Source organism: Plecotus auritus (genome assembly GCF_963455305.1).
Source record: "Plecotus auritus genome assembly, chromosome: 9".
Taxonomy (NCBI): domain Eukaryota; kingdom Metazoa; phylum Chordata; class Mammalia; order Chiroptera; family Vespertilionidae; genus Plecotus; species Plecotus auritus.
The window spans coordinates 22,544,510-22,558,020 of record NC_137783.1 but is presented as its reverse complement, the minus strand read 5'-3'; the positions used below and the strand labels follow the sequence as shown (position 1 = coordinate 22,558,020).

General features: G+C 50.1%; 1 protein-coding gene across 2 annotated transcripts in view; it reads right to left on the bottom strand.

The window, feature by feature from the left end:
* Window positions 1-13,511, bottom strand: part of SLIT1 (slit guidance ligand 1) — a 157,209-nt gene that overhangs the window by 122,472 nt on the left and 21,226 nt on the right. For both annotated transcript variants that reach the window (XM_080688395.1, XM_080688394.1), the window contains exons 3-4: window positions 12,727-12,798; window positions 7,379-7,450 (exon numbers count right to left, since the gene is read on the bottom strand). In XM_080688395.1, the coding sequence (XP_080544521.1) occupies window positions 7,379-7,450; window positions 12,727-12,798 (144 nt within the window). The remainder of the gene's footprint in view (window positions 1-7,378; window positions 7,451-12,726; window positions 12,799-13,511) is intronic.

The window sequence follows — 13,511 nt, the reverse complement described above, 5'->3', positions numbered from 1 at the left end:
ATATATTTTATTGATTTTTTACAGAGAGGAAAGGAGAGGGATAGAGCGTTAGCAACATCGATGAGAGAGAAACATCGATTCAGCTGACTCCTGCACACCTCCTACTGGGGATGTGCCCGCAACCAAGGTACATGCCCTTGACCGGAATCGAACCTGGGACCCTTCAGTCTGCAGCCCGACGCTCTATCCACTGAGCCAAACCAGTTAGGGCTGTACGTAACTTTTGAAATGGTTTTTAAGACGTCCTCACTCTCCTACCACTTTTTCACAACAGCCCCCACCCCCCCCCGCCACCTTCCAACCACATATGCCTCTCTGTTCAGAATCTTCTGGATGCCATAAATTCAGTTGGCTCCATGCTGATTTTTGTAATGCTATCGGAGAGGACGGCGGCTTTTCATTCCTTGGAGCCTCTATAAAATGTCCCCAGCAGGGCTCATTCTCTGGGGTGACCCATCGCCTGCTCTTCCCTCCAGGCTCCGCCGGGCCCTGAGTTCCCGGTTTTTGTGAAGGCCTCTGTGGCTCTGAGGCACAGGTGGGGGTGGGGGGAGCCAGGGGCCAGGGGCTGCGGTTAGGACATTAGTCCATGCTGGGAGTGTCAGCCGCTCTGGCACAGGGATGTCAATCTCAGGCCGGCTGCCTCTTCCGCAGAGGTTCCTGGGCCAGCCCAGTGGGACCCTGGCCTTTTTCACTTGAGCCTTGACAGCACGCACGGATTTAATGACTGGAAAGCACTCTGAGAATCCAGGGTGCTCCATCATTGATGACTCATAATCCCCAAACTGTTCTCTACACCGAGGCAACGCTGCTGCCCTCAGGAGGGTCTCTGTTAGTGTGGCTCTCACACCAGAGCCAGGCTGGGTGGAGGCAAACAGGGGCTCTGCCCAAAGAGGGGTTCCCTGCTAAGACTTGGGGCATCGCTTCTCAACATGCGAGCCAGATAGAGAGGGGCTTGGTGACAATGCGGATTCCTGGGCCCTTCTCACCTACTCACTCAGGTGCTCAGAAGACAGTGCCCTGGAATCTGCATGTTAATAACCACCCCCCAGCTGACTCTCATGCACACGCATTTGAGTTCTGATGGTTTAGAGGTGGGTGCATGGGTCTGGGGTCGGGGGCCTAGGTTCCCGTCTCAGCTCTGATCCTTACTGCCTGAGACCTCAGCAAGTTACCTGACACTAGACCCACAAGATCTAGGTATTCCCTAAAAAAGTTTTCAAGAGTTTCAGGACATAATGCGCATGAGTGAATTAAAGGGACTGAAAACCCCCCTTTAAGTGTCTGATCCAGCACTTGCCCAAACCCGAGAACCAGGGAAGCTTCTTCCCATCACTCACGCCAGAAACATCCCACAGACTTGGTATCTCATGAGGCAGAGCTCGGGAAACTCCTTTCTGGAAAAAGAGAAGTCTGGAGGGCGAGCAACAGCATCTGAAGGTGGCAAATCTGGCAGGAAGGAGGCCCTGGCAGAGAGAGGGGAGGCCACAGGCGCCCCATCCCTCATGCTCAGGGCCCTCGGCTGGCTCAGTTCCGCCGATCTGCTGCCTGGAGTGGACAGGGCACAATAGCGAGGTCACCTTCCTGCTTCGGGTAATTTCCCGTGGAGGCAAGACATCCATTTTTAACAGCTCTTCGTTTCAGCAGAGAACGCCCTCCCGCCTCTGAGGGGGGCTGGGGACCAGGATGGGAAGGGAGGCTTTGTTCTTCTGACCAGTGCTGACAGTTTAATTAAACCCAGCTCGAGACGGGGTCGGCAGGGTCAGGCATTCTTCAACAGGGCTCCTGTGGAATATCACTTCCCTGCCTCTCCAGCCACCAGGGCCCTGTTAATGAGTTATCCCGGTCCCTCCAGCAGGGATATAAATAAGGGGAAATAAATGCCCTGGGCTGCCCTTAATCACCCACCCCCACCCCTTCCAGGACCAGCAGACACAAAAGCTTGATGTTGTCGGGATGCATACTGGTTTCAAGGCTAAAAAGAAGCCCAGAGGAACTGTGTTTCCAGAAGCAGCTTCTGGGTGAGGAAGGGCATGCAACCAGCAAGAGGAGGGATATGAGGCCACGGGAGACCCCTCCACAGACACTCACTGGGCTCCACACCCAAACGTGGGCTTTGGGGCTATAAGGGAAGCAGTCAGGTTCAAACGCGTCTGACGCCTGTGGACATCCCCGGAACAAGATCTCCACATTCTCAGGTGATGCAGCTGCCCCCACAGCCAGGTAATGGACCCAGGGTATAACCACCCCTACAGGGAGCCGGGTCCAGCCAGTGAAGCATCTGCCCCTCAGCCCACTCCAACCTGCTGGTAGGTCAGAGGATTCAGGTAGCTCTCACAAAAAGCACTCCTCAAAGAGCTCTCAAACCCTCACCTCAGGAGAGGCAGTGCCCCCCCAGTCTCTCTCACAAGCCATCACCCCTATAGTATTCAGCACCTAGAACAGCACCTGGTCCATAGGACGCCCCCAGGAACTGTTGGATGAATGGGTGAGCAGGTGGTGGGTAGATGAACAGAAGGTGGGGAGGGGAGAGGGGAGGAGGGAGGGCATGGAGTGGGGGGAGAGTTGGGTATATGGGCAGGTTTATCTGTGGGTTGGTAGGTGGGAAAGGAAAGGGTGTGGGGCTGGAAAGGTAAATGGGCGGTTGGTGGGTAAATGAGAGGAAGAGTGTGTAGGTAGGCAGGTGAATAAGTGGGGACTGTTAGATGGGAGGAAGGGTGGGAGAACAGGGAGGACAGAGGGATAGGTGGATTGATTGGTGGCTGGTAGATGGGTAAATGGGAGTCCAGGTGAATGGGAGTCGGGATGGGGGGTGGGTAGATGATAGGTAGGTAGATGGGTAGGTGAGTAGGTAGTGGGTGCAGGAGGTGGATGGGTGGTGAGTAGGGGGTGGATGGATACTATGGAAGGGCGAGCTTTAGCGTCAGACAGACCGGAGCTTACATTTGCCTCAGCCCCTTGGGCATGTCGAACCCTCTGACCTTGGCAGATTCCCGTTGTCAACTTCCTGAGCCTGTGCAATGGCTGTCCCAAGCCAGCAGGTGCCTCCACAGGTAAACCTAAGCCTCTTGTGAAAAGAAAAAAAAACCTGTTGGGGGAGGTTCCTGCAAAGCGAGAGGATGGCTCCGAGTTAAGAGAAGTGAGGCTGAATCACACAGGAAGTGGAGGCAGGACCTGACAGTGGACCAATGCCCAGAGGGAGGGTGTGGGGTCACCTTGGGCCGCCCTCTGAAGCAATTCCCACATGGATTCATCTCACATTTCTGAGCATCTACCTACTATGTTCACACCCGACATGAGAGCAGGTTATACCTCTCCTGAACCCCACAACAGCCTGAGAGGTAGATGCTATCTTTGCCTGATAAAAAAGCAAATGGGGCTCCATGGGGTTCAGGGAAGCGTTCCAACACTACGCATCTAGCATTCACGTGAACTCAAGCTATAGAGGCTTCTCGTTGCTTATAAAAACTGGGAGGTCTCCTGCCATAAAAATAATACATGCTGCTTACAGAACATCTGGGAAGCATGGAAAAGAAAAAGTCACCCAGCAACAACCCCTGTGGGTATTTACAATCATTTTTATGTGCATTCTTTCGAGTGATTTATTTCGTGGTCATATTGTTAATACAATTTTGCATCCTGGCTTTTGATATCACAAACACTTATCTGCATGACTGATGTCTTTCATTAAGGCCATTTTTGATGATGCTATAAAGATTCCATCAAGTTGATACAGCATAATTCACTTAACCATTCCCCCAAAGTTAGACATTCAAATTGTTCTATATTCTTTACCATATTTGATATTTCAATATAGAAACAGTTTATATCTCAATATTCTAAATAATGCTGCAAGGAACATGCCTGTGCCCATGTTTTATCAGGTCTCATGATACAGTCCCAAACGTGAGATTTCTCGGGCACGGTTTAGCCCATTTTCAGGCTCTCTAAGGACCTTTGAAGGCCTGGTCTTTCATTCCGACCCTATCATCATACTGCTCTGTGTCCAACACGAATCACCTCTCTGGGCTACAGGTTCTGCATAAGGAAAGAAACAGACAGGCTAACCCCATGGTTGGCAAACTGCGGCTCGCGAGCCACATGCGGCTCTTTGGCCCCTTGAGTGTGGCTCTTCCACAAAATACCATGGCCTGGGCGAGTCTATTTTGAAGAAGTGGTGTTAGAAGAAGTTTAAGTTTAAAAAATTTGACTCTCAAAAGAAATTTCAATCGTTGTACTGTTGATATTTGGCTCTGTTGACTAATGAGTTTGCCGACCACTGGGCTAACCCAACACCAGGGGCAATGATGGTGAAGAATAACCAGTTACAGGATTTTAACTCCTGGAAGCCTCACAGACAAAAGCAACTGAAATGTGGACCCCACCACCTGACATACTTTGTGACCACACCTTACCCTGAACATTTGGTCTCTCAGACTCGGTTTCATGCTGATTTAGCATAACGGCCTCTGCAGGAAAGCCCATGATTTGCTCCAGATGGAAAGGATTAGTAATGGATCTCTCAACGCAGAGGGAAGGTCAACAGGTGACAGACCAGAAAGGCTAGGCACTGCCTTCCCTCTTTCCCTGCCTCCTAAGGGAAGGGCGGGCTCCATAATATGACTGCAGGTGACCCCACAAGCCCCTACACAGCTCATTGGCCCCAGCGCGATCTCTTGACCTAAGGTGAGCCAAGCAGATTCTTTCCCCCAGAAACCTGGAGTTGGGCCTGAGATATTGGAGGTTCTGAGCTCCAAGGTCACAGAACGCAGGAGGGGAGTCAGCACTGTGGCCAGCCAAAGGCAGATGGAGCTGAAATGCTGCCGGGCAGCCCAGGACACAGGTCTGCAGGGCTGAGCAGAACAATAAGGTAGACGTTAAGAAAGGACTAGGAACATCCCTCACACTCATGCCCAATCCCAGCTGTACCTCGCTTTCTGTCCTAGGGAGCCAGTGAATCTGCTGGTTGCGCCCTTACAATACCCCACCCTTGCTGTCTGTTTCTGGGGACCAAGAGTGTCTGAGTGCTCCTCAGCCAGACCACTGGGAGAGGGAACAGAGATGTTCTGAAATGCCTGATGCTCAGGTTGATAAAATGCGGATGGAGGGGTCGGCAAAGATGAACAAGGCAGATAGATAGATAGATAGATAGATAGATAGATGAAATATACAGATATAACAATGTATGTATATCAAGCATGTCAAACGTTTGACATGATACACACACACACACACACACTGTACAATGGAATATTATTCATCTTGCCATTTGTGACAACATGGATGAACCTTGAGCGCATTAGGCTAAGTGAAATAAGCCAAACAGAGAAAGACAAATTCTGTGTGATATCACTCACATACAGAATCTTAAGGGCTCAGGGGTGGGGGAAAAGGGAGAGGTCGGTCAAAGGGTACAAACTTTCAGCTATGAGATGAATCAGGTCTGAGGATCTGATGTATAAAAGGGAGAACACTGTATTGTATGACTGAAGTCTGCTAACAGAGAATGTAAATGTTTTCACACACAGAAAAAGAAGATAAACATGTGAGGTGATGGATGTGTTAATTAACTAGATGGGGGATTGTTTCACAATGTACACACACTAGTATATCAAATCACCACCAAGTATGCTTCAAATAGCTTACAATTTTATTTGCCAATGATACCTCAATAAAGCTACAGCCTTTAAACAGACAAATTTTAAATAAAATCAATGAAGAGGGTCAAAGCAAGGGCCCAGAGTTTGGCAACGTTCCCGTCCACACAGGCTCCGACCCGGGGTGGTGACCGAGGGAAGGAACCAAGCAGGCACATATGCCCAGAGAGCGAGGCAGCAGCTTGAACGGCTTAGGAGGGGCTTAGGAGGAGGAAAAGTGCAGACGGAGACCAAGAGAAGAGACGTTCAGGATGAATCCTGCAGAGAGAAGATAACGCTGCAACAGCCAGCTGGGAGAAGCGACATGGACCTTGTGCGCCCGCCCACGGACCACACGTCACAGAGATGTCGGGGGGATGCATCTGCCAGGACGGGTTCTGTGCCTTCAGCAGTCAAGAAAAGAAAAGCGCACCCGCTGTGTGTCCTGGCACCACGTCATAGACAGCCCAGCTCTCGCCCACGGGCGCCAAAGACAGCCAAAGGGGTCATCGCTGAGGGTCACTGTGGAGAGGCCTCCAGGCCAGGAGGACAAAGAAACAGAAAGTGACCAGACTGAAAATTGGAATTCCATCTTAAAGACAAGAACGTGAAGGCAGGATCAGGTGACACATTCTGGAGCTGCCTGGAGAACACTGGGCTCATCAAGAGGCCTGGGAATCACGGCAGAGGTGGAAAGAACTGGCCCCGCCGCACGCAGGAAGCCCCAGGTGCCACCTCCCACCGAGCCCCTACCGCTCAGCCTCACCTGCATCACCACTGCTTCTTCCTCCACAAGGGGCTGCCCAGCATCTCACGCAGTGCAATGGTGTTTCGGGTTTTTAATGACAACGACCAAGGGCGCGCAATAACCTCCCAACTCAAAATTCAAAAACCCAATGATGACCCTCCAAAAATCTAACAAGAGTTTAGGATTGTTCTAGGCACTTACAGAAAGCAAAGCTGGGGGAGGGAGGATGCGGCAGGGAGGACCATAAATTATCAGAAAGCAAATTCAGGGCTCAAAGTTAAGAAAATGTTTCTAACATGCAGACTTTTCAATAATGGAATTGATTGCCCCAGGTGGTGGTGAACTCCCCATCACTAGAGGTAGGCAAGCAGAGACTAACGGACCCTGTATAAGGAGCTGAAAGAGATTTCTTAGATAACCTCTAAGGAAGGTCCCGTTTAACCCAAGATCCCACAGAATGAAATGTACGATAGAACAATTACAGACACACTTGGCAAATCATAAAGCAGCAGAATTAGCCACTACCCTTAAAACTTGAAAGAAGTCCATGTACAACAAATAAAAGTACATTACACACAGTTAACAAGGTCTAAGTTAACAGACCTTACTCCTCTGAGCTGAACATAGAAATGTGCCCGAGAAGGACTTAGCTGAATGTATAAAAATTTGACTCACGGCAGGTTACCGAAGGCAGTGAGAGATGGGTGTGCATGTCCTCCCTGCCACGCCGGGCCCACCCCCCGAGCCCCGCACGGGCAGAGTTAGCACATGGAACTCGAGGAACTTCAGATTCGGTCAGGTGCCTGCCATGGAGAAATGGCCCACACAGCACCTTCCGACAGCAAAGGCCTGACCTTTGAGACCCCGAGCAGTTCCTGCCAGTGAGGAACATGGGGGTCACGGGAAAGCCCCGACCCCACGGACCAAACCCTCTCCCTCCCACAGGGTGAGGGATAAGAGCACAGAGGGAGCTTTCTGGCCTCGGAGCATCACTCACAGCCTGGACAGAGCCTGGTTATGCTGGAACAGCAGTTCTGGTAACATGTGCAGCTGGTTCCGGTTCAGTCGTCTGCAAAAGAGAAGAGAGGAGTTGGAGATTGCCTGGGGAGTCCAGGAAGTCCACAGGGCTTTTCAGAAAGCACTGGATTCGGAGTCAGAGAGCCCAGGGTTCAAATCCTAACACGGTCGCTGTGCAACTCCAGGGAAATCACCTTCTTTGGGCCCAGTTTCCTCATCTATAAAGTGGGATTGAGGATACGAGCAGAGTATTTGTGACAGCCCCCCGCCCCAGGACATGCCATGGAGCGAGTGGGCAGGCAATAATAGGTAGAGCACCTTTCCTGCCATTATTTCCTCCCATGCCCATCATCATCTGCACGTACACCTGCAGGACCCTTTGTGATCTCAAAGGCACTGATAGATCTGTCTCCGTGTGTGAGTTGGATATCTGACGACACATGAAATACGAGATATATCCCAATGGGGTAGGACTGGGCGCATGCTTTGTTTTGTTTGTAAGAATTTTTATGAGTTTACTTGAGCCAAACTGATGACATACACTGGGGAGCAAGATATCAAATGCTCCCTGGACACACGTTTCTGGCTCTTTATTGTTCTTATCCACATTTGGCTCAGTGGCAGCTCAACTCTTATTGTTTGCTTTTAGGCCTTCTTTCAAAACAAAAATAGCTTCATTGATTTTTTAAATTACTTATGGAAATGCATGCTTAATTTTTTTAAGGCTTCAGATAGTAGAAGAAAAAGTATTTGGCCACGTGCACTTTTCTGACTCAACAATTTGTGGTGTCTTCATGCCAAACCACAGAGAACGACCCCTTCATTTGTAGTGACGGATTACTTATGTTCACCATTTCTAGTTCCTCTAGTGGTGGACAGACAACTTGTCAGTGTAATGAAACAGGCGGGCCCTAACCGGTTTGGCTCAATGGATAGAGCGTCGGCCTGCGGACTGAAGGGTCCCAGGTCCGATTCCGGTCAAGGGCATGTATCTTGGTTGCGGGCACATCCCCAATAGGGGTTGTGCAGGAGGCAGCTGATCGATGTCTCTCTCATCGATGTTTCTAACTCTCTATCCCTCTCCCTTCCTCTCTGTAAAAAATCAATAAAATATATTTTAAAAATAATAAAGTAAAACAGGCGGGGGTGGGAAGTCTGGGTCTGGAATGCAGCCTGATGAGAAGACATGCAGAAAGGACCTGGACTCGTCCCAGGGAAGCAGCGAAGTTTACCCAGACTTATCTTCGACAACACACTCTTTTTCCCCTGATATTCTAAAGTGCTGTTGACATACTCTATTACATTCGTTTCAGATGTACAACACAGTGATTAGACATATATGTAACTCAAAAAGTGATCACTCCAATAAGTCTAGTACCCACCACTCATAGTTATTACAATACTACGGACTATATTCCCTGAGGTACTTTACATCCCCATGAATAGTAGGCAACTAATTCTCTGACACGGGAGTGTTGGACTCCAGCCCTTCAGGGGATGTGACACCTGTAAACTATGGAGCCTTGGTACTCACACTGTGGTCCATGGACCACCTGCAGGGGCATCACCTAAGAGCTGGTAAGAGCCTCAATATCTCAGGCTCTCCCCCAGACCTGTAGAATCAGTCTGCATTTCAACAGGATCCCCAGACGACCTGTGTGCTCGGCGAGGTTGGAGACGCACTGGTGTAAAATGCAGCCCCTGCCCTCCATCTATGGCACAGTTTGAGTTTCACACAACCTCTCCTTTAACAGATCTAGACAGGGATCAACTAGCTCAGCAAAAGCTCCCTTTTGCTGGGAGGGAGAAAGAAATGTAATTCTATGTGGCTGGCACTTTTCCTCCTAGGAGGTCACCCTTTATCTGCTATGTGAGAAAGATACCATTTCCCAGCACAGAACAGACAGTCAGGCCAGCTGGAAGAAGCGTTACCTAAAGGGCCGGCTCCTAGGAAAACGCATCGCTGCTTCAGAAAAAAGGGACCACCAATAGAATCCTTAAAGCAACAGGAGACCTCAGATGGCTCCAGGTTCCTTAACCTCCTCCAATAAATTAATCCTGTGTTTACACTGCCTGGTAATCACTGGTTTTTGTTTTGTTTTGTTTTCCCCCGAGATGTTCTCAGTTTTCCAGCTTTAATTTCTGAAAAACACTTAAAAGGAAAAGGGATCTAATAACTAGTTAAAGTGGGAAATCACAGGACATGGGAGGAGGGCCCCAGCATGGTGAGGGGCCTGCAGGGCTAAGAATAATACCCTCGCAGCAGTGGCTCCCAGTCCTGGGAGCCCTCACCGTGTGCCAGGGGCCAGAACAAATGTCTTATCGGCATTACCTCCCGGTCAGAGGAAAGGCAGAATGAAACGGTGGTTTCTTTCTCTTGAGTATGACAAGGCCTTACGTTCACACACACGCCTTCCGGTCTCCTCCTTGCAACAACCCCATGGGGAAGGCGTCCTCACCACCATCGCGCCACATGGCTGGGTCTTAACAAATGCTCGGGACATGTTTGTTGACTCTGCTGCCTGGCCTCTCTGACATCAGAGGAATTAGGGTGTCCAGAGGAGAGTGACCCCCCAGATCACCTCCAAATTCCCCAGAGGTGGGGTTCTGAAGCTTGCCTTTCCCCAGCTCCCCATCCTGGCTGCCTCCACGCGACACATGGATGACCCCCACTCAGCCAGCTGAGGGTGACTGAGCGCTGCACCCCCTCCCAACGTCAGACCCTGACACCCGCGGCACCCCAATCCTCACGGCCGCAGAACAGCACGCGGCTGCTTCTGCGCTCAAGTCTGTAACTGCTCACAAGACCAGTTATGTCTGTCCCCAAACCTGTTTAGCCAGAGGTACTTATAATTATAATTGTATGATTGAATGAACTGTTACATAAACAAACCAAATACCAGTGCGAAAAGAGAGAGTCGTCTCTATGAAAACTGAGCTGAATGCTTTGAAAGAGTCACTAAAAGGAAAGCTGCTAATTAAAGGGCTGTTGGATTACGGAAAAGACTGCAGGGCAGGAGGGTCATTAAGGAAATTCAGGATCCTCCACGCAGCTTGCCTCCAAGGACCCTTTAAAAATCTCACTCACCCTAAAGAAACCAAAACCAAAAACCCTAAGTAAGGTGGACGTGAGTGGCTTAGGTGAACTCGAATCAGCATCTCATAATAAAAGAAAGGTCTTGGCAAAAAATAAAAAGGCGGGGGGGAGGTCAGTAAGTGCTCATTTACATGTTATAACTTAAAATGAGACGCTCAGAGTACGTTTGGTGTTCATGACTCCCCACTTCATCCAACCTTTATGACTAACTGACTCACCACTTGTCCCCAATGAGTCCGAGAGGGTGCCGGCCGTCCACAGGGAGCATTGGACCCCCAGGGACAGAGCAGCCACAAAGAACAGAACTTGGAAAAGGACAGGAGGGACAAAGTCCGCAGTGATGTCGTGACTCGAAAAGCAGGGCCCTGCCCAGCCTTGGGAGGCAGAAGCAGGCGTGATGAGGGCCACCAGGCCATGTCTGAACCCCAACCCACCTTCTCTCCTCCTCCGGGGCATGGCAGGACCCGAGCTGAAGCTGGAATGGGTTAGGTCTGAATCAGCCCCTCATAACCAGGTCACAAGTGGAGTATGTTTTGTTCTGAGCCTTTTACACATCTGTTCAGCTGGGGCTCCTTGTCGCTCAGTTTTAGGCTGGCTGAGGAAGGCCAAGGAAAGGTCGCCTGACGTTCCTCCCGGCGGCAGGAAGGCACTGAGACAACCCTATCCTTTCCCTTTCATTTAATACCTTATTTTCTTTTATATAAAAGAGAAAAGGGAGGTGTTAGGACATAGCCATTAAGAGCTCAGGCTTTGGAGGCTACATGGTCCCAGTTCTAATCCCCTCTCCTGCATGTAATCACCTAATAATCACTTCATAAGGCAAGTGCTTAACTTCTCTGCACCTCTGTTTCTCATCTAAGATCCCACTGACCCAGGGTTGTTTCCAGGATTAAATGAGATATTAGGGGGCGAGGGGCAAAGAGCTTATCTTGGTGCCTGGCATACAGTAAGGCAATCAATAGTGGCTATTATTATAAACTCCTTGGAAAATCCATAAAAATGGTAAAAGCACAAAGAATAAAATTGAAGTTACCTGTTAACACACCACTCAACGCAGTGAGAGTTAACATTGTCAATTCTTTCCCTCCTCCTGTATTCTGTACACATACAAGTTAATTTTATTTACACAAATATCACTTCCTGCCTTTTCCACTTAACATGATACTGTGTGTACATTCCCCTGGCCGTGATTGTGCTCCCAAAGTGTGATTTTACGGCTTATGTCTCCACCAGAATGGCTGTTGCCAATTTTTTATTGTTTTTCAATAATGTGCAATGAACATCCTGATATATACATGTTTTTAGCCATGTCTCTGATTATTTCTGGTTCAAAAGGCATGAACGATAGAATTCTTGACACCTACATACAAACCACTTTGCAAAAACATGAGATTGGGCCCTGGCAGGGTAACTCAGTTTGTTAGAGCATCATCCAGATGCACCAAGGTTGCGGGTTCAATCCCTGGTCAGGGCACATACAAGTGTCAACCACTGAATGCATAAATGTGTGCAAAAACAAATCAATGTTTCTCTCTCTCTCTCTCTCTCTCAAATCAATAAAAAAAATTTTTTTTAATTAGGTTGGTGACCACCCTGAATGTGAGTGCCAATCCCCGCCACCTCACCACGTGCCTTTTTTTTCTTCATTATTGCCCATCTGAAATGCAAAAATTGATTAAGACACCTTTGCAAACTTGAAAGCCCTGTAAGGAACAAACCATGCAAATCAAGAATGTCTCCACCTTCCAGTGTCTGTGCTGTGGCCCCGAGTACCAAAAACATGGCTCCTCAGTGGCCCCAGGGCTTCCCTGATGGTCCCCTCCACACACCAACACTTCCTTAGGGCCACACAAATCGATGAACATGTTTACACCTAGGGTATGAGATTATGGGAAAAAATCTCACTTCCTCTGTCATGTGTGGATTTTTTGCCATAATGCATTGGGGGGGGGAGGTCGAGGGCGGGGGAGGTCGGGGGGCGGTGAATAGCTACATCTAGAATGTGGGATGAGGACAGTCTCCAGCTTTCTCTCTGCTGTGATCTCATGATGATACTGTGACCACGTCCACGCTGCAGCTGCCCCTATCGACTCTATCCTCAACTGCTCCTATCAGCAGGCAGGAGGCAGGCTGGGCGTGCAGTCCTGTCCCTGAGCACACACCCCATTTGCCACCAGGCTCAGTCAGCCAGCCTCCACTGCCCTCCTGAGCCCGCACCCGCAGATACTTACAGCCGCTCCAGCTCCTTCATGTCGTCAAAAGCCCCCCGTTCCACCACTCCAATCTGGTTCTCCATCAGCTGCCTGAAGAAGCAAAGAGACAAAGACAGCTACAGGATGTTGGACAAGGACTCCTGGAAATAGCTGGCACAGGGAGTGAGACAGGAGCTGTGCCTGAGACACCTGCAGACCTGAGTCCTGGCCTGAGCCCACAAAATTTCCTCACAATGTTGGCAATTCCCGACAGGGACTCCTCAGCACACCCAGCCCCGACCGCAAGATACGCTTCCAGCCCCAGCCCCATGCTGACCCCTGCATGGCAGAAGGCCACAGGACACCAGAGCACCAGGTCGTTGCTCCAAGGCATGCTCGGGAAGCCAGACCCCGTGGCAGGCAGCAGGGGCTGCTCTGGGCCGCAGGTGCACGTGCCCTCCTTTGGCCCAGAGGGTGAGTTTCCAAGGGACAGAACGGACAGAATGGGCCAGTAGCAGGGGGAGGGGATCCGGTGCCAACTGGGCAAAGCCCACACATGCAGCACACTCTGCAGTTGGCAGACGACACCCCCTCCGCTTGCACCCCGACTCTGCCTTGCCCATCTGCTGCCAGCTGAGCCACCTGGCTCCATGGGGCTCTCCTCATTGCCAATGCGCCATGAAGCCCAGAGTGTCCAGCTGGCGGACAGCAGTTTTTGCCAACAGATCGCCTGTTGCATGGTAATTTTTGAGGTTGTCAAACATGTTTTTCTCCCTACACTTTCCCTTCTCCACTCTCCAGCAGGCGGCTTATGTGCTCCCACA